Below are 20,803 nucleotides of genomic sequence, written 5' to 3'. Positions count from 1 at the left end.
ATTAACTTATTTCCTTTTTCCTCCCTCCCCCAAGATATCGATGAGTGCTCCCTTCCGAACATCTGTGTCTTTGGAACTTGCCACAACCTCCCTGGCCTGTTCCGCTGTGAGTGTGAGATAGGCTATGAACTGGACAGGAGCGGCGGGAACTGCACAGGTAAGACCTCCGCTCGCATCAAAATCAGCTCCCTGGTGTTTCGGGGAACCCGGCTATTAGAGCCCCCCTGGGACTACGCAAGGGCAGTCACAGAGGACGAGAAAAGCAAGGGGGAAATGTTAAGAATCACAGAAACAGTTTCTCAGACCTGGAACTGATTGGAGGTGAGGATGCAGAGGAAAGAGTCGAAGATAATTGAAGGAGCAAAGTTTGTAGCCTTGAAATTGAGTTTGTGGCTACACAGGAATGTTCTAGGGGTGCTCCAGCTGTGTACCTTTCCAGCCATTTCCGGCACATTTTTGAAGGTCATGCCCTGGGATCATGGGTTTTCTCCTTGTACTTTGTTGTTGCAATACCCACCCCACTCCTTCCCACCTCTGCCCTGCCCGTGGTCACCAGAGTAGCTGGTACACAGAGCTCGGCCACCTATCTCTAGCATATAAATCATTTTCTTGTTGAGCCAGGGACTCTCAGGGAACATTAGAAAAAGCTTAGAAAAGCTACGGGCACCCAGCAGACTGCCACGCGGTTCTCTTTGGCACTAAGACTTTGAAAGCCATTTACATTTCCCCTTCCTAATTCACCCCTCTGTTCAAGGATATTGAAGAAACAACTTCTGTTCTGTATGAGTTCAAATTTCAGGAAAAATCTGGTCCTTTCAACCACCTAAACAAACCGTGACTCAGGGGTTCTCCAGATCATGACCACCACCACCACCCTGCAAACGCTCTGAATGGAGTATTCCTCTCCAGCCACACATTCTTCCCTTGCTCTTCCTTAAAACTTTTATGAACCAGGCCGGGTCTCTTGCATGCCTCAGGAAGTCACCTCTCCATGGCCCATAGCCTCTCCTGATGACTATCAGCATCATTCTGTCTAACCTTCTTTCTGTTAGTCTGGCCCTGTCCATCCAAATGCACATGTAATTTGAACAAAATGTCATCTGCAGTGCCACCCGCAGGAGGGTTGCCAGATTTAAGGGGAGGACCAAGGCAAAGGCGTCATCTCTCTTCTCCAGTCCCTCCTTACAGAAGCCATTCGTCTGTTCTTGAGTATTTCATGAGTGTTCAAAACAGATAAAAGGGATTCTACAGAGTGGAATTTGCCAAAACGCATGTCCTAAATATCTGGAATTCTGTACATAGCTTTTGAATAGAAACTGAAAGGGAAATATTCCACTCAGCATCGATGATGGGAGAGAGCCTCCTTGCCGACTTCAGGGAACACGCTAAGCCTCATGCGTGTGTGTCGGGGGAAGCGGCAAGAGTTGCTGCTCCTGAGGCTTTCCTGGGACATCTTGCTCCAATTTGATGAAATAACAAGCCACATATACTCAATATATTTTCTTAAAACCTGTGTCTGAATTCCTGGTTGACCAACGTCACAACCATGTTCTGCCTTCATTTACCTTGACTGGAATTTTTTTCCTAGTTCCAAAGTTGTGTTTTATCCTGATGACAAATTTGAATGGTAAATGTGTTCTGGGGGAAGAAGACTAAAGACTATGACATATTTCCTTCCCGGTGGGTTTTATTTCTGAAGTGGAAGATGGCATTTCTAGATGTAGTTATAACTAGCAGCTTTAAAATCCTTGTTTGGAGCTCTAGATTGGACGCTGTTCTTTTATGGTGACGTCTGCCTGCACTGGCTCAGGCGATAACTCCGCTGCTCGCTGTTCGGTTCTAGATGTTAATGAATGCCTGGATCCAACCACGTGCATCAGTGGGAACTGTATCAACACTCCAGGCAGCTATACCTGTGACTGCCCACCTGATTTTGAGCTGAATCCAACTCGAGTTGGCTGTGTGGGTAAGACCTTAAAAACTGTTCAGAGAAGCATACTTTTTAGTATTTTGAAAATAGCCCTAAACCTTCCATTCTCAAAGTTTGCAAAATGAATGATACAGAAATTTAAACATTTCCCAACTCTGCTTTATATTCAGGTGTCTTTTCCATAGGAAAATTCCCGGTACTGTATGATATTCATGGGCCCTTTTTAGTTTCTCAGTAAAAGTAAATGATGGTTTTTCAATAGTTCCTGAAATGGGTTTGAGTTTTCAACCCCAGTAGAAAGAATCTGCCTGATGCTTTTGTGTTTGTATATGGTAAATAGATACCCGCTCTGGAAATTGCTATTTGGATATTCGACCTCGAGGAGACAATGGAGATACAGCCTGCAGCAATGAAATTGGAGTTGGTGTTTCCAAAGCTTCCTGCTGCTGTTCTCTGGGTAAAGCCTGGGGTACTCCTTGTGAGATGTGCCCTGCTGTGAACACATGTAAGTGGACAACCTCCTATTTAGTATTATTTCAACTCCAGCCAGCTCTCCTTTCTAGATCAGAAGATAAACCTTTTCTACTCTTAGATCAGACTGAAGATCAGTCCTCTCAGCCCTGTGGAGGGGACCTTATTCCCAATTCAAAAGTCAGAAAGTATTCCTGGTTGGCTTGCATTGAAAGATCAGGTGGGGCAGGTAACATCTCACTTCTGTGTAAGTGAGAAGCAGATGGCATTACTTTAAAGATTTTTCAGACTAGGTTACTTACACCGTGTTGCTTCCCTTCCAGGGACACACTGATTATCTCTCCTCTTCTCATCTATTGACTAGTTTTGAAAGCTCTAGGCCAGACTCAGTGTCCCTCAGTTTGAAGAGAAACAGTTAGTTAAGCCGCTACGAAATGGAAGATGATTCCATTCTTATGGTGTGGATTGAAAGAAAGCTTCAGCATGTGATTTTAAGGACATATATACTATGTCTCCGAAAGATATAAAAGGCTTGTTATTTTTCCAAGTGGGTCCTGTATTATAATTCAGAATCAGATGTAGCTTCTTTGGCAAAAGTCAGTGGCTACTGCTTATAGCGTATATTGGGATAGATAGGGATTCTTCTTCTTTTGCTGAAGGATCATTTATTCAATTCTTCTAAAAATATTTGTTGAGTACCTAAAGTGTGTACTCTGGATGTGCAAAGATGAATTAGACTAGATCCTGCCCTTCAGAAGAATACAGCGTAGTTGGCAAATTATGACCTAAACATAAGTGCTATAATTCGAAATAGGTCTCAAAAAGAGAAGAAAAAGCAGACACAGTGCTGTGTTGGTACAAACAGCACACCTGGTGCAAATTAGGACTCCACTACTTGTCACCCATGTAACCCTGGGCAAGTTCCTTAGCATTCATAAAATACCTCATAGGATTAAATGAAACCACTCATGCAGAGCACCCAGCAGAGGAGTGAGTGCTCAGCCGGCTCCCCCTTCTCTCTTCTCTGCAGAAAGGGAGGTCAGTTCTGCTTGGGAGAGGGTTGGGACTTTGCACATTTTCTAATTGAGCCTTCAAGAAGGTTTTGACATGAAAGAAGAAAAAAAGTGTGGATGACTGGAGAAACACGAGAACAAGTAAAAGAGGAGGACAGTTGATTTCAGTGGTGTCGAAGGGGGCAAACTAAGACACTTAATTGGGGGAGTCACCTTTGTAGATTAATGATGAGTAGCGAAACAATAGATATCCACCCCATGCCAGATCTGGACCAGAGTTAGAACTGGAATATATACATATAGGCATGTGTGCATATGATTTCAGGAAGCCAGGACAGGGATTAGCAGATCTGGGAAGACCATGACGATTACGAAAAAACTGATCGTATAGATCTTCACTGGGAAGATGCAGCAGGTTACAGACATTCTTATTGACATGTCCTCTGCGTATCCCTGTGCTGGCACATGGCACTGCAGTAAATGTTTCTGGGTAAAATACTTGGATGAAAGAATTAATGGGGGAACCCAAGGACACTGTAGAACGTTGTTTTTGGAAACCAGGAGAATCAATACTGCCATCCATAGAAACAGAGGTGCAAGAAAGGTCTCTAGTCATGAAGGAGAGAATTGGGATGGGAATCAACAGAGAACAGCTTTTTCTAAGAAAGGGTTTTGGAAATAGGCCAATTAAGATTATTAAGGGAAGCTGTAATTCCCAGAAAGTAAGGCTGAACAGAACATAAAAATGAAGATGAAGTTTTTCAGAAAATAAAAAGGGAAAGAAAATCTTTAAAAAAAAAAAAAAAGAACAGTGATGGAGATAAGGGATAAAATAGTCTGCATGCGTATAAGAACAGGGGAGTGGTGAGAGTTCAAGGACTAAGGACAGTGGCCTTGCACTGGGGACACATGATAAAAACCATTGGAGAATGGCAAGTGTCCACAAAGGTGTTAACTTACTTCAGACAGGCAGAGTAATAACTAGGATTCCTGAACATGAATAGTTTCAGATGGATATGTCAGTATTTCTCTTGAGGTTACTACTTCTAAAAATTTTAGATTCAGAGCAACTCAATTTGAATTTTTGTTTCAATAGCTGAGTACAAAATTCTTTGTCCTGGAGGGGAAGGTTTTCGACCAAATCCTATCACCGTTATATTGGAAGGTAATTGTGTTTCTTTTGTCTTAAAATGCACGCAATTTGAATTTCCTTGGGTTTGTTTACAACGCTCAAGGAATGCTTTTGTTTTGGTTTTGATAGATATTGATGAGTGCCAGGAGCTACCAGGGCTGTGCCAAGGGGGGAAATGTATCAATACCTTCGGGAGTTTCCAGTGCCGCTGTCCAACCGGCTACTACCTGAATGAAGATACACGAGTGTGTGATGGTAAATGGTCCTTGTAGGATGATAAAGTTTTTCAGATATCAAGAACTGACCTGCAAAACCAGAATATGGTTACCAGGAAAACAGAATTTAGCTGTATAGCACAGTGGTCTAAACACAAGCATAGCCAGGTAAATATGTCACACATGGCAGTTTGGAATAATGTTACTCAAAATATGTCATTTCTGGTAAGTCCTAAATCTCTCTCTTTTCCTGAGAAAAATAGACTTTTATTCTGCTGGATCATAGCCTCATTTATGCTTACAAAAGAGTTTTCTATGCTCTTCAGAAAAGCCATTTTTCATGAGAATGGCACAGGTCCCATTTCAGTGCTACTTCTCTATTTGGGGGAGTTCTGGGCCCTCTTCTTATCATCCGTGCTCATGCATTCAAATGAGCTTCTCCTAGAAGGCAGCCCTTTGGCTTCATGCTGTGAGTGGTGGCCCTTGTTCACCCTGGGCTTCTGGAAAGGTGGAGAATATTAACCACTTCTAGGTTTGAGAGCACTCAGCCATGAGCCAGGGTGGAGAGGTGGTTTTCATCTACACGCAAGAATCACATCACTGTTTAGGAAAGAGACCCCCTTGTGCTCTGCATAGGAAATGGCTCTTAGGGCTCTTTAAGTGGCTTATTAGGTCACCCAGACAATGGCAACATCTTTGAGTATTACATTGAACATCACAGTATATATGGTACAGCTCTAAGACCCATGGAGTTAATGAAGATTAGAATCAACTCCTTTGTTTGGAAATGAGGAGAAGATGTGAAATATGCTCGGTGCTGCCTTACCAGTGCAGATTCATGAAGCCAGATTCATGGCTTCCGGATACTGTATACCCTATCATAGATGTAGTGAACATACGAAGTGTACTTGTTTTCCTAAGGGATGTTTGAGATTTTAATTTCTCCAGGTTTCTATCTCTGCCTACCTTTGAGGATGTTATAGATTCATTTATTAGGAGACTCATTATTATATTTGATATGCCTTCATGTCAGAAGGCAAGAGTTCCTTTTCTTTTTTGTTTTTTGTTTGTTTTGAGATGGAGTCTCGCTCTGTTGCCCAGGCTGGAGTGCAGTAGCACGATCTTGGCTCACTGCAGCCTTTGCATCCAGAGTTCAAGCAATTCTCCTGCCTCAGCCTCCTGAGTAGAGTAGCTGGGAGTACAGGTGTGCACCACCATGCCTGGCTAATTTTTGTATTTTTAGTAGAGATGGAGTTTCACCATGTTGGCCAGGCATATCTAGAACTCCTGCCTCAAGTGATTCACCCACCTTGGCCTCCTAAAGTGCTGGGATGACAGGCATGAGCCACCATGCCCAGCCAAGAGTTCCTTTTCTAAAACCTTTCCTTAAAAGGCACACATTGGCAGAGAGAGGACACAGATGAATGAAATACCTATTTTTATCTTATTTCAAAATGCCCTATAGATTTTCTCCTCTGTTGTCAACATTCATATTGACATTCAGTATCAGTCCATTCCAAAATGTGAAGTTCTCATATTCATATACCACCTTCTCTTTGGATTACAGATGTGAATGAATGTGAGACTCCTGGAATCTGTGGTCCAGGGACATGTTACAACACCGTTGGCAACTACACCTGTATTTGTCCTCCAGATTATATGCAAGTGAACGGGGGAAATAATTGCATGGGTAAGTCCAAGCTTTTCTCAGTAATGCCCGCTTGATTTCCATCCACAAAGAAGAAGAGAGCTTAGGTGATGTTACTCATCAGACTGAGTGCTGACATCTCTTCGCTGTCTTGGTAGGAGCCTCCTCCCCTGTAAACCATAACTTGGCATTTTTTCACTAGCATGGGTGGGTGGTTGGGAGTTTTCTCTAAAATGCAATGTTGGAAAATCCCAAACAACAGTTAATAGTACTTCTTTTGTTTGACTTTTGGGTGTATCTTTGTACAATTATATTTACAGCACTGACCTACAGTATTAAAACAGCATGAGTCGGAAATGAGAAACTTACTGCCAAATGGCAGTAGAGAATTGTTACTAGGAGACCGGGCAGAGAGTCATTTAAAGTTTATTAGTGCTACAGCTACATAGTGACTTAGTTCTGTGGCATGAATTATCAGGGAATACATTTCTCAAAGTCCTTTTTCTTGTGGCAGCGTGAGTAGCTAGAAAGTAGTGTAAGAGCAAGGTTTTTTTGCCCTTATCAAAGTCAAGCTACAATACCACTCAGATGAACCTTGCTCATTGAGTATCCACTTAGAAATTTGTTGTGATTTCCCACATGGCCTCACCAGTCCTCCCAATTCTTTTTTACCTCCTGCCTAGATATGAGAAGAAGTTTGTGCTACCGAAACTACTATGCTGACAACCAGACCTGTGATGGAGAACTGTTATTCAACATGACCAAGAAGATGTGCTGTTGTTCCTACAACATTGGCCGGGCCTGGAATAAGCCCTGTGAGCAGTGTCCCATCCCAAGTACAGGTGAGTTTTAGTTTCACCATTACCAAAAATACAGGTTGAAAAATTACCTATGAATTATTGGGGAAATCAGTCTTAGCGAAGGAAGCAAAGTTTGCATTGTTTATCTTTACAGGGAAGAAAATGGCTCACAAAGGCAAATATTTAAATTCACAGTTGATCCTGGTCATTCTAGCCAAACATTGAGTCACAGAATATGTTTTCTAATTTATACCCTAATACGTAACCAGACTTGTAAACTCAGCATATCACAAAACTATAAACTATAAACAATGTTCTCATTGTTACTGAAGTCTTACGTAACTAAAAGACTGGAAACATTAGACAAACCAATGTGACAATAAGAGAAACATAATTCCTTTTGTTTTTACTTATTTAAAGCTAAACTTGTTCCAAACAGAATTAAAGGCAGCCTACAAAGATGTAAATGTAAAGTAAGAAATAAGCATGAGGCAAATGGCAAACAAGAATAAGAAAGGTACTCACGCCTGTAATCCCAGCACTTTGGGAGGCCGAGGCAGGTGGATCACGAGGTCAAGAGATCGAGACCATCCTGGTCAACATGGTGAAACCCCGTCTCTACTAAAAATACAAAAAATTAGCTGGGCATGGTGGCGCGTGCCTGTAATCCCAGCTACTCAGGAGGCTGAGGCAGGAGAATTGCCTGAACCCAGGAGGCAGAGGTTGCGGTGAGCCGAGAACGCGCCATTGCACTCCAGCCTGGGTAACAAGAGCGAAACTCCGTCTCAAAAAAAAAAGAAAGGTAGAGCCAGGGGCAGGACTGATACACAAAATCCAAGCTGGGAATTCCTACACACTTATCTGAAATAAGCAATAACTTTAGCCCCAAACTTTCTAGCAGCTCCTATGAAAAGGGAGATGTGATCAAGTACAAAATTCTCAATGACTGTGAAGAAAACTCAAAAGCAAAATGCAGATTCTTTTCATATCGAGAGCCAAGAAAAATTTTTTCTTATATTCTCATAGAGAAAGAAACTAAATGTTACTACTTGTCTTTAAAAAAAAAAAAAAGCTAATTTACGTCATTTGTGTAAATGAAGTGAAGGCATTAGTGTACTGTTCTTATATGGTATGTACTGTGCATTATGTATATGATGAGGACATCATTTGCCAAGATTATGATTTGGGTTAATTGAAATTATTATGCAAGGTTTATTAATTAACCCAAATTATTATTTGGGTTAATTGAAATTATTATGAACTTATTATTGATTAGGGTGTGCTATAAAGGGAATCCGACCCTATTTTCCACAGGGATATGTAAAATATTAAATCTGTTGTTTGGTACTGCCTGACGTTGCATACAACAGAAAATTCTTTTTTAGTAAAATATATTATTCTACCCATTGTTTATACCAGAAATAATATAATAACCACCACTTAGAATTCCTAATTTACCTCCACCCTGTAAAATGTTTCTAGGCCAGGGCTTGGCAAAATACAATCCATGGGCCAAATCCATCCCATCACCTACTTTTGAATGGCCTGCAAGCTAAAAATGATTTCTACATTTTAAATGGCTGGAAAAAATCAGGAGAATAGTATCTTATAAAATGAAAGTTACATGAACTTGAGAGTTTGTTGCCCATAAATAAAACTTTATTAGAACACAGCCACACTAATTTATTTTCATATTGTCTCCTGCTGCTTCCATGGCAGTGTTAAATAGTTTTGACTGACTGTACAGCCTCTAAATCCTGAGATATTTACTCTCTGTCCTGTTATTAAAAAGTTTGCTGACCCTTGATCTTGAACAATGGTCTTTAAAACTTTAGATGATACTTACTACTTGCCTGTTGGTAAAAAATCTGGAGCTTATATATACCTGGTGTGCATTTACATGTAAAAGTCTATGTGTATACGTATGTGTATGTGTATTTGTTTTCAATTATATTAAAAAATGCACTTATTATTTTCCTGAACTATTCTAATATAAAATATACACAAAAATTTTTTTTAAAGATTAGATTTTCCAACGATAGATAGAAGTCCTAGTATTTCCTTTTTTATCCTAATGGATTATTGCATATTCCTCTGAAGAACACTTTGGAAACCCTCAATCTAGACTAACATTTACTTTCAGAAATGATTGCCTGAGTTTTCAATATCTGTATTCTCTTATGTAAAATGCAAGATTTCTTCTTGATGTTGGATATTCACCAAATCCAGTCACGGCTTTTCATTAGCTGTGAAATCTGTACATATTTTAGGAGTCCCTGTAATTTCTTTGGTTGGCCAATGTCAACTGGCATTATGGTGTTGGAAGTGAACACTCTTAGATTAAGAAAACAAAACAAAAGGAGAGTAACATGCTACATTTTGATTAAAATGCTTCCAGAAATCTTATACTGATTCTCACTGCACGTGACCAATAAGGCAATGGCCATCTTAGCTTAGGTTGATACCATACCTTACCAGCTACAGTTATGATCCACAATCTCACAGTTAGAAGGGACTGCTGATAGATTTTAGTTCATCCTTTATTATCTTGTTAAATTTGATTTATTCAAGTGAGAGGAAGACAGAGAGAGACAGAAAAGGAGAGAGGGGGAGGGAGAGAATTTGACAGAGCTGTACCAAAGGAAATCCAGCTCAAAAAACTGAAAAACTGGTGAAGGTTGATTGACCCAAATTAATAGATTTGACATCAAGGACATGGCTGGATTTGCTATGGTCTCCCATAACCTACTGAGAAAATGGCTTTTGTACGTGTTCCTCAAACCCCAGCTCTCTTAATGCAGACTAGAGAGAGGCACTTTTGCCGGTCCCTGAGTTCAGAGCTGAGCATCATCTGTATTGAAATCCAAACTGCTTCAGGCAAACTCAAGTGAATGACTGGCATGTGACCTGGGGATCTCTACTTCTCCTTCATTATCATGTCAACATGAGATTATTTTTTTCCTCCGTATTTGTCTTACAGGCAAGATTACATCTGTAGGAATTTTCAGATTTACTTTTTATTTTAAATTCTTCAAATTACAGACAAATACCGTTCAAGAATGCTTACTAAATAATTTTTTTCAGTTCAATTATTGCTCTTTTCTGATCCTCCCATCCCACCTTTGTTTCATCATTGCAGATGAATTTGCTACACTCTGTGGAAGTCAAAGGCCAGGCTTTGTCATCGACATTTATACCGGTTTACCTGTTGGTGAGTCATGACAGCATTGTCAGAACTTTCTGGGTTTTTGTTGCCTTTGTGTTAGCAAGAGGAGCACACCGTTATTTTCCCAGTCCCTGTTTTTTCTTAGAAGAAAAAAAAATGTTAAACGATGCCTTTAACTTTATTGAAACACTGATTCTTAGTTTGAAACAAACTGTGCAAACACCCCGTGCAGCTCCACCTAATTGGCAGCAGCATTTGTTGTTCATGATTAAGGGGACTGGAAAGCTTTTCACAAAATTACAATCAAGCATAGTTGAACCAACCTTAGGCATCAACAAGGGGAGCGATTCTGGGAGTCGGGCCAGTTGACATTTGATTTGACTGTAATTCCCAATCCTTCCTTCTGACTAAGACCAGGTTAAATGACTTTTCACACCAATCCTTACATGTAGATTGTTTACCTAAAGCCCTTCCGTGGATCAATTTTATCTTACATGGAATCTTCTCAGGTCATCTGCTTTGAGAATATCAGATGTGAAATGAAAATCTTTTCAGTCTGAGGCCCCGCCTGGTAACTGAAGCAGAGAACACAACATCGGTAGAGATGCTTGTGCAACATTCAGAAGTACTGCACAGCACTCAGCCAATGCAGGCAATGCCCTTGTGGTTTGAAACCAAATAACATAAAAGTAGATGGAAAACTGTTGCATTCGCTGAGTTTTTCCCTGGTGTGATTTATATGCATCCTTAGATGCCCTCTTAAGTCTGCACAGTTGTGTCTAGTAGCAAACATCACCACTTGCTTTATTCCACCTTATTCATAATAAGTAAACTAAAATCCACATCAGCCTTTCCAGTGACCTTGTTTAAGAAAACAAGAGTCTGGTCCAGCAATCAGCCTGGCTCCCCTAGTGCCAAATCCATATGGCTCCACAGTCTTCGTCAACATCCAAAGAAACTTCATGGTTTGGAAAGAAAAACTGCTAAATGACATTGGCATGGAACACCTGGCCCTAGCTGCTTTGTTTTTCCCCTTCCCAAAACAGATCTTTTAATCTCCCTAGGATCTGTGATCAGAAGATAAGTGGTCTGTAATGGTAATGGTTCTCCACGGACCGACCAGGCATGTACCCCAGCAAGACTACCCTCCAAGGTTGGCAGTAAGCAAAGACTAAAAATGACATTAGCGTCGTCCACTAGGAGAGCTGGATAGGCTTCAAACATCATCTAGTCCAAATGCCTTGCTTCATATTTGAGGACACAGAGGCCCAGGAAGGGGAAGGGACTCACCCAAGGCCACCCAGCTAACTAATAACAGAGCTAGGACCAGAAGACAGTCCTGACTCACGGCTTAGTTTGCTTCTAACTCTTGAAAACTGGAAATCGGATATTTAGCCCTATGGTTATTGTTACCAAATTCCACCATGACAAAATATTTAGATGTTGAAAAATTTTGTTTTGTTTAAGCTTTATACTCTCCTTTTGGAAGATCTTATGATTCTTGGCATGTGGAGTCCATTCATATAGGGTTAAAACTATAGCATGTTTATTAATCTTGTCTTAAAATATAAACTTCTCCAAGTTGAAGTTCAAACAAAATCCTGACAAGAAAAAAATATATAATTTTTAATATATCCTTTTGCTATTTTACACCTAACAATGGCTAGAAATTTGACTGTTATTGTTAAGCTCGATAATATATCACTTATATTTAAAACAAATGAATATGAATATGATATTTCATGTTTAACCCACACTGAATGAATGGCATCTGAATTTGTTTTGTTTGTTTTTGATACACGGTTGTGATGTAACTTTACATGGCCTTTTCATGACATGAATGACGAAGGTGTGAAAGAGCTAAAGACATAATTGCCTGTATTCAAAATGGCAATGTGCCCTTTGAGATTCTAAGCCATTTCTTGTCATTAAATAGGTCAATTTTGCCTTCACACAAAATCAAGTCCTTTTTTAAAAAGGATCTAAAATAAATCTATGACAACAAATTTCTCCTTTAAAACAGATTGGTTTTAGAGTGTGGTTCTTCTAAAATTGCAGCAGCTCTTATAGGCTCCACTTCAGTCCATGATCATCTTCTCACAAAGTATGCAAGCAAAGTATGTACCTTGCAGAGGCCCCTGATTATAATAAGTAAACAAAATATCTCAACAACAGTTATAGAAACTAGTGAATTGGAAGACTTTCTGTTGTAGACCAAGGCTTTGCATACCTCCCAGCTGAGGTGTTTCACCTGCCAAGGGGCTGAAGGAAGGGCCCTCCAAGATAACAAAGGTGTTGATGACAGTTCTGTGAAGATTGTATTAGGGCGACGTAGGAAATCACCCTAATACAGTCTTCCCTGGTATGATAAGGGAGGCAGGATGGCCTGTTAACTGAGTCCTAGTGTCAAATCCTGTCTCTACCTCTCATTGGCTGCTTGGTCTTTTGCAGGTTATATCCTCAGGTTATATCACTTGCATCATCTCTTAGGGTAGTCATAGTACCAAGACCATCTCATAGGGTGACTGTGATAATTCAGCACATAAATACAGGTTGAATGCTTGAGAAACATACCAGTCATACAGCAAATGAGATTCTGTTAATATTAATACTATTACCATTATTATTACTATTACTACTCTTATCCTAGAGGGCACTTCAGTGGTCAGGAGTTCAGAGTAGGTAAGACAGAGATGGGATCACTCCAGGCTGGTGATGTGGCCAGGCTGGTGAGGTGCCCACAGCCTCTCTCCACAGCTGGCCAGCCCTGCCTTAGCAGCCTGGGTCCTGGCCATGTTCTCACTCTTGGTCCTGTTTTGGTGCACACCAACACACTGCCAGACACTTGCTTTCAACTGAACAAATTTGAATTGAGCATTTACTACCTGTCATGTAGAGTGCTGAGCACCCATAACACAGTGATGGAGCAGCCAGGCCGAGCTCCCAGCCTTAGAAGCTCACAGTCTAATATGAGAGTTCCTCCTTGGTGATGACCTTGTCTTCATTGTCAGCCTTGCCCCAGCTGTCATCCCCGCACCTGACTTACCTCCTCTCTAAAGCCACATGAAGTAGGAAGGGGGCGTTTAACTGGAATTTGAAAGATTAGAGTTCCATATGACCATGCACTCCTCTGTGGTTTTTTACCAGCTCACGTTTTCATTTTCCCTAAATACAGGTACACTTGGGTGGAGAGGCTGTTTACTCTTGGCTGTCCCTTCTATTCTGTTCATCTAGTGTATCCACATACAAAGATGCCTCCTACAAAATTGACATTCTGAAACAAAACTCAAAAGATAGATGTTCAATCCAGTTAGACTCATATGCCTTGAAAGTGGTTTAGTTATCTCAATTTGCTATTCATTGATGTCCCCTATTGCCATCACCACCCCAACACACACACACACTGACACACACACACTCACTCACACTCACTCACACACACACAAGCACTTTCCATCTTGTCTTACTGTGCATGGGGATCATGTGCTGTCCTGTCACTCACGAATGACCACTCTGTCTCTAGATATTGATGAGTGCCGGGAGATCCCAGGGGTCTGTGAAAATGGAGTGTGTATCAACATGGTTGGCAGCTTCCGATGTGAATGTCCAGTGGGATTCTTCTACAATGACAAGTTGTTGGTTTGTGAAGGTAAGTGACATCGTGACTTTATCATATCTGGAAAAGAGCTAACTGATGAGCTACTTAGTGATACACACTTGGCGAATTTCACAACATTGAAATTTCAGAAATGTGTTAAGCTCTAGAAATAGTAAATGACATGGTGTGGAACAACATGAAATTTCACGCAAGAAAAACAATTCACTAACTTCCAGTGAAAAAACCAGGAGGCACATACATTCCCAGCCCCCCTCCCCTAACACACAATGTATTAATATTAGATTTCCCAGCTGATATGAATAAGCTTTGAGTTTCTGGGTGTGTCACATAGATCGCTTTGTTTCACATTGCTTGAAAATCAACGTGAGTGGACAGTCATCCTAGCTGACTCTCAGAATCACTTCTCTTCCAGATGGAGACTTTGCAACTCCCAAGTGAAAACAAGGTTAATGCAAATATTCCAAATGCGTGAGAGAATTCCAAATGGCAAGAACAGCAAATTTGATTTTATATGAAGAATGTTGGCATGCACATGTACTTTTTTCATTTTCAAATTACCTCCTGTTGCCATGTATACGTACTGTGATTCGGAGCATTCCTTATAGCACTTCATATTTTTTCCTACATCTGGGAAAGATAGTTGTTTTACATTTTAGCAAAAGGGACATTACTGGTTATTAAATATACCATATGCCCCAGGATAGTTGGAATAATTTTCTATTTAATACTTAAACTTAGTTCCTCTAGCAGAGTTTTATTCATATTAGATAGGGTTATTACCCCTTAGAGCACGTATTATGGCACATATGTCCACATTTTAATGTTAAAAAAAAACTTTTGTCTAAACTGAAGACCACTTATATACCAAGAGTAAAGTTACAGTCCTAACCACATACTTGTTAAGTTCCTCTCACCAGGCTTTCAGTTACTGTGGCCAAGTGGGCACATGTCCCTTACTCTGCCTGCTGTGTGGGTTAGTGGGAATGGGGTGATAGCCATTCATAGCCTTCCTAAGGAGATAGCCAATTCAGACCTTGGCCCCAGTCCCTGGGCTTTGGGAAGCCATCAAGGATCACGTACCTGGAGAGAAAGCATGGATGTGGAAGAGGGAATCCACGACAGATGATCTTACAGTGCTCGAGTTGGCTGCCTCCCTCACAGCTGCACTTACCCCTGTCAAACATGCTCAGCATGCCTGCCACCTGCTGTGGCATTTTCCTCCCCACCCTTCCCCTCCGAGTTCGCTTTGATGATTATTGTACCCAGGTACCTTTTAACCACTTATATTTCCTGAAGCAGCAGCCCTTGGCCAGAACCCATAGACAAGACCACCCATGACTACCAAGTCAACTTAGACCTTGCTAGATCCATGAGATTAAAAACATACAGTGTACTAATGCAAGGCATTTGGCGGTCAGGGTAGCATTCTGTGGATACTGAGATAACAACTTCTGATTTCTGTTTCACAGAATATCTGTCTTCAGGGTGAATGTTTAATCCAGGGTCAGCTGCTTCCCAGCATACTCTTAGCTCTTAGAATAGGAAAATGAAGGTGGAGTTCGTACGTGCCTCAGCAACGCTGAAATTGGAATGGATTGCAGAGGTGATTTAGGGAGCTTCTAGCGTCTGCTCTCCCCGCAAGTAGCCACATTATCAGATGCCGCATCATAGAACTCCTTGTCTGTGACACTACTCAGTTTCTCTAGTGGCACAATCTGCCCCCTGTGTTTTTATACTTCCTGAATTCAGAGCAGGGAAGCCCTGGTGAGTGAGGCAGTGCTGGGTCACTTGTAACCCAAGGCAGGCACACTTCTCTTGTGTCTGTTGCCCAGAGAGGCACAATCCACCTACCTTAGACAGGAGCTCCCACTGACTGACTGACAGTCCCTAGGGTTTTCCATCACAGAATCACGTCCAAGAGACATCGGCTGATATATCTGCCACCCCCTTGTAGAACTTCTTTGGCCGAGCCAACTTCTGTGTAAAAAAAGCCCAGAACTGGTACTAAGGACCAACCCTCACCTGTGTTACAGGCCATCCCCTATACTGGACTAGTCTGAATTAGATTGTTCCACTGGAGCAGGGAAGAGGGAAACATGTATTTTGCCCCATGGCATAGCCTGGACTTGCAGTAACTTTTGTAACGCCATGATTTTGAACTATATTAGGTATCTGGGTTTTTTTTTTTTTTAAGTAAACAACCCCAAGCAAAGTCAAAGCTCTGGAGCACACAATATCCATTATCCAAAATCTTTTCTGTTTTAATGAGAGTTGGTTTGTTTTCAGTATGGTAACTCCCATGTTAGGTTTTCTTGATTTGACTGCCTTGTGGCAGTAATTTGAGCAGGCATCTCTACAGCCCTGTACCTGAAAGCGCTCTACAGATCAGGAGCAGCTGCATCAGCTGTGAGCTTATTAGAAATTCAGAATCTTGGGCCATTCCCCAGACATGCCAAGTCAGAATCTGCCTTTTAGCAAGATCCCAAGTGATTCATGTGGACTTTAAAATTGGAGATGTTCTGCTCTTGCAGCCTTTCAGACAATAGCACCCTTAATGAATCATAAAATCCAGAGCTTTGAGGAAATTCAAGGCCTCCTAGGAGATTAATCTATACCCATGTCAAGTGCTGGCCCTAGCAGCCAAGTTCCATGACTTTTTGTTAGACCTGAGCATCATTAGAGTTCATATGTGGTCATAAATCAAGCACTTGCATTTATAAATATTACTGAAGTGGGAAAGTTTAGATAATGGGCTTTCAGCCTTCCTTTCTCTTTTTTTAAAAAATAGACTTTATTTTCTAGTATAGTTTTATATCCACAGCAATATTGAGAAGACACAGGAATTTATCATATATTCCCTACCCCTCCACAGGCGCAGCCTCCCCCACTATCAGCATCCCCCACCAGAGTGGTGCATTTGTTACAATTGAATCTCCGTTGACATCATTGTCACCCAGAGTCCACTCCGATGATTTACATTAGAGGTCACTATTGGTGTTGTATATCCTGTGGGTTTGGAAAAATTTATGACATGTGTCTGCCATTCCATAACTACTCATAGAATAATTTCACTGCCCAAAAAATTATCTGTGCTTCTCCTGTTTATCCCCTACTCTCTGCTAACCCCTGGCAACCACTGATTTTTTTTTACTGTCTCCATAGTTTTGCCTTTTCCAGAAGGTTATATAGTTGGAATCATACATTATGAAGCCTTTCCAGATTGGCTTCTGATTCACTTAGTAATATGCATTTAATTTTCTTTCTTTTTCTTTTTTTGACACAGAGTTTTGCTCTTGTTGCCCAGGCTGGAGTGCAATGGTGCGATCTTGGCCCACTGCAACCTCTACCTTCCAGGCTCAAGCTATTCTCCTGCCTCAGTTTCTCAAGTCACTGGGATTACAGGCGCCTGCCACCATGCCCAGCTAATTTTGTATTTTTACTAGAGATGGGATTTCCCACGTTGGTCAGGTTGGTCTCGAACTCCTGACCTCAGGTGATCCACCCGCCTTGGCCTCCCAAAGTGCTGGGATTACAGGTGTGAGCCCACCGCGCCCGGCCGCATTTAATTTTCTTCCATGCCTTTTCATGGCTTGATAGCTCATTTCTTTTTAGTGCTAAGTAACATTCCATTGTCTGAATGTACCACAGTTTATTTATTCATTCACGTATTGAAGGATGTCTGGGTTGCTTCCAAATTCTGGCAATGAATAAAGCTGCTGTACACATCTGTGTTGTCTTTTCAATAGAAAAGATCAAAATAAAATAAAAGCCTCTCACGTTTTCATGTGAGAGGCTTTGTTGACTAGACACCAGATTCTGTTCTCCTTCGAATTCAGTTCTCTTCTGCTCGTAGATATTGATGAGTGTCAGAACGGCCCAGTGTGCCAGCGCAATGCCGAATGCATCAACACTGCGGGCAGCTACCGCTGCGACTGTAAGCCCGGCTACCGCTTCACTTCCACGGGACAGTGCAATGGTACGTAGCGCCCCACAGGCTGGACGTGCCCACCCACGAGTTTGTCTTCATGAAGCTTCAGATGTCTGGGTTTCTTTTCAGATAGTTAAGCTGAAGAAAATGTGAGTTAAGATTTAGATTATTGAACTCTAGTAACTATATTGGAAAAAGGGATATTGTCAGAATGTCTGAACACTTAGCTTTTTAATCCTCTTTCTAGAGGAGCTGTTTTCAAACAGGAAGTAAATCATTTGCATAAATAGATTTCATATTTGCCTGTCTGCTGCCCTGCCTGCAGACACTCACCCCTACACGTTACACACACGTACACAATCATGCATACATACACTCCCCTAAGCAACATTTAGGACCAAATGATATTTTTTTTTCTCCCACAGAATCCCTCTCAGAAAGGTGAGGTTTTCACCATTTTGGCTACATACCCCAAATCTAGACAGTGAAGCTCTCCTGAGCTGAGTCAGATTAATCTGCATAAACAGAACAAAACCATCGCTTTTCTTCCCAATCATCTTACAGGGAAAGAATCACTCACTGAAGGCTGCAAACGTCAACAACTTTTATTAGCCGTTTATTACCATGTCCCCTAGAGGTTAGATTTTTTGTTGTTCACTTTTGTCAGGGATGTGATAGAAATAAGAAGCGTGGTGGATTATCAACCTTGGTGCATGGGGAAGTTATTCAGCATCTGATGGTGTCTTGTAGCCAGTGATACAAAAATTTAAAAGACTGGTGTTTCATCCCAGAAGCAAAATAATACCTCAGAATGATTTTCCTGTAAGTTTTTAAGTAATTCTGAACCATTGTATATTTAGAAAAAAATCAGTGTACATTTAGCAAAGCAAATCATTGTATCTTAGGAAGAATGTGTTATTTTGCTCATGGTTCATTTCACAGGGGGTTTCCTGGATATTTTATGTATTTGTGAATGAAACAACACGGGAACGTGGTCAGACTTTTCTTGGATTTCCTTACCTACCAGTGATTAAGTGGTAGGAAGTGCACTGTTCTCTTTAGGGTATTTTGCATTGTTTTATGAGACCTTGGTGGGAAGAGGGTGTAGTAGCCAAACAAAAAATCACATTGAGAATCAAGACTTGTTTTGTTGAGTTCAAAGGAACATGTGTAAGTATTTAGCATTTTGTCAACAGAGCTGTTGCTATCCATGTATTAATACAGGACAGGAAAAGTGGGGACGTCTCTGATATGAACCACAATACCCTAGCGAAACCTGGCATTAATACCACTTCCCTGCATTTTGCTCATAATTTATATTCTTTAGAAATAGATGAAGTAATTCCAATCAAAATAAAGAATTGCTGATAATATAGAATGAATCATTTCATACCATTTCACACTCAGGTAAGAAGTGGGACAGAGCTGTTACTAGATCAAGATAAGACATTCAGCTATAACCTGCTGAGGCTGAAGCCCTTTACTGTTTTCTTGTAGAAGACTAACATACATTAAATGCACCCAGCTGTAAGTGTTGTGTATATTTGCAGCCAAAAGCTTGATTTCCTTTATTCATTGAAAACCTCAGAAGAAAGGGAATGAACTTGAGTTTTGCAGCCATTCAGCCAGATGGGTTGAAGACTTCATTCTAGAAATGTCTTTATTTGTGTCTTATTTTTAAAATACCTTTAAACACTATTCAACACTTGGCATTTTTTTCAGGCATGCTGCGAAGTACTCCTTTTTGCCTCTGTTTAAAATGAAAATAACTAAAACTTTCTCTTCATCACGAGATCTTTATTTGAATTCATAAGCACATTATTTCAAACCTCAAATCACAGCTGGCCATAGCACCCACATCATTGCTGAGAGAGCTGAGAGAACAATTAGATATCTGAGCTCAGGATGCTAGTCTGATAGCAAAAACTGGATAGTTAGAGCAAATGCAACCCCCTTCTGAAATGTCTTGCCCACCTAAAGACAAGTAACAGTTTCTTCCCAGCTACTTCCTCATGGTGTCCTCTGTCTGCTGACTGTTTGGGTTTCTTTCCACAGTAGCCTGTTCAAACCTCCTATCCCATCCTCAAATATGATCTTCTAAGAGTTCAAATTCTGGTGCTTATAGGAACCTACATATCTACTCTAGTTTTACCAGTAGATCTCCAAAATACTCTCCATATTTCATTTTTCATATGAAAAATGAAGATGGCTTTATTTAAACCATCATGAAATAGGACAGTAGATGAAAAGAAATTCCTAATTAGGGATCCCTTCCTAATACGATTCTTAAGGCTCTCCATTTCCTTGTGGAACCCAGACATAAGGCAGACCTTGTCCCCTGCATACTTCCAGATCCAGTACTACCTGAAGGTGCCAGAGTTTTGGGCCAACTGTGCTAGGACCTGAGATACCTTCCTCAAGATCGAAAATCAATTTCCTCTTCCTATACTGGGAAACAGTTTGCTCACTTTAAATTCATTTTCTCAAATGGGAATAATCATAATGTGTTAAATAGCATTTCTGCATAGGCTAGCAGTAGTTCCTAAGCTGCCGTATTCCAATTTCCCCTCATATTGATATATTCAACTTCACTTGGAACTTCTAAATGGTATGGTGATTCATCTACTAAATAGGAGTAGTCATAAAAATGGCAACCTGAACACGTAAATGGAGGAGATATTCATTATTCTGAGATAGACAGGGTTGCTCTGTGCCTCAAAAAGTGTCCATTCGCGATTACTATGTTCTGAGTAGACAAGGCAGGCAAACAGCAAGTCTGGAGTATTCAACTAAGAGCAGAACACCGTCTACCCTACAACATCTGCAGCAAAGATGGCACTCCATTTGCTTTCTTCTGTGGAAAATCAGAATGGCACAGTGC

At 40.9% G+C, this 20,803-nt stretch overlaps 1 protein-coding gene across 2 annotated transcripts in view; it reads left to right on the top strand.

The window, feature by feature from the left end:
• Positions 1 to 20,803, top strand: part of FBN1 (fibrillin 1) — a 241,102-nt gene that overhangs the window by 179,030 nt on the left and 41,269 nt on the right. For both annotated transcript variants that reach the window (XM_012442316.2, XM_064365642.1), the window contains 10 exons: positions 35 to 157; positions 1,844 to 1,966; positions 2,271 to 2,435; positions 4,511 to 4,579; positions 4,676 to 4,801; positions 6,329 to 6,451; positions 7,093 to 7,251; positions 10,349 to 10,420; positions 13,899 to 14,024; positions 17,848 to 17,970. In XM_012442316.2, the coding sequence (XP_012297739.2) occupies positions 35 to 157; positions 1,844 to 1,966; positions 2,271 to 2,435; positions 4,511 to 4,579; positions 4,676 to 4,801; positions 6,329 to 6,451; positions 7,093 to 7,251; positions 10,349 to 10,420; positions 13,899 to 14,024; positions 17,848 to 17,970 (1,209 nt within the window). The remainder of the gene's footprint in view (positions 1 to 34; positions 158 to 1,843; positions 1,967 to 2,270; positions 2,436 to 4,510; positions 4,580 to 4,675; positions 4,802 to 6,328; positions 6,452 to 7,092; positions 7,252 to 10,348; positions 10,421 to 13,898; positions 14,025 to 17,847; positions 17,971 to 20,803) is intronic.

Source organism: Aotus nancymaae, unplaced genomic scaffold (assembly GCF_030222135.1).
Source record: "Aotus nancymaae isolate 86718 unplaced genomic scaffold, 86718_ANA_hifiasm-v0.15.2.pri h1tg000062l, whole genome shotgun sequence".
NCBI classification, from domain to species: domain Eukaryota; kingdom Metazoa; phylum Chordata; class Mammalia; order Primates; family Aotidae; genus Aotus; species Aotus nancymaae.
The sequence above is the reverse complement of the archived record's forward strand: the minus strand, read 5'-3'. Positions and strand labels throughout refer to the sequence as shown.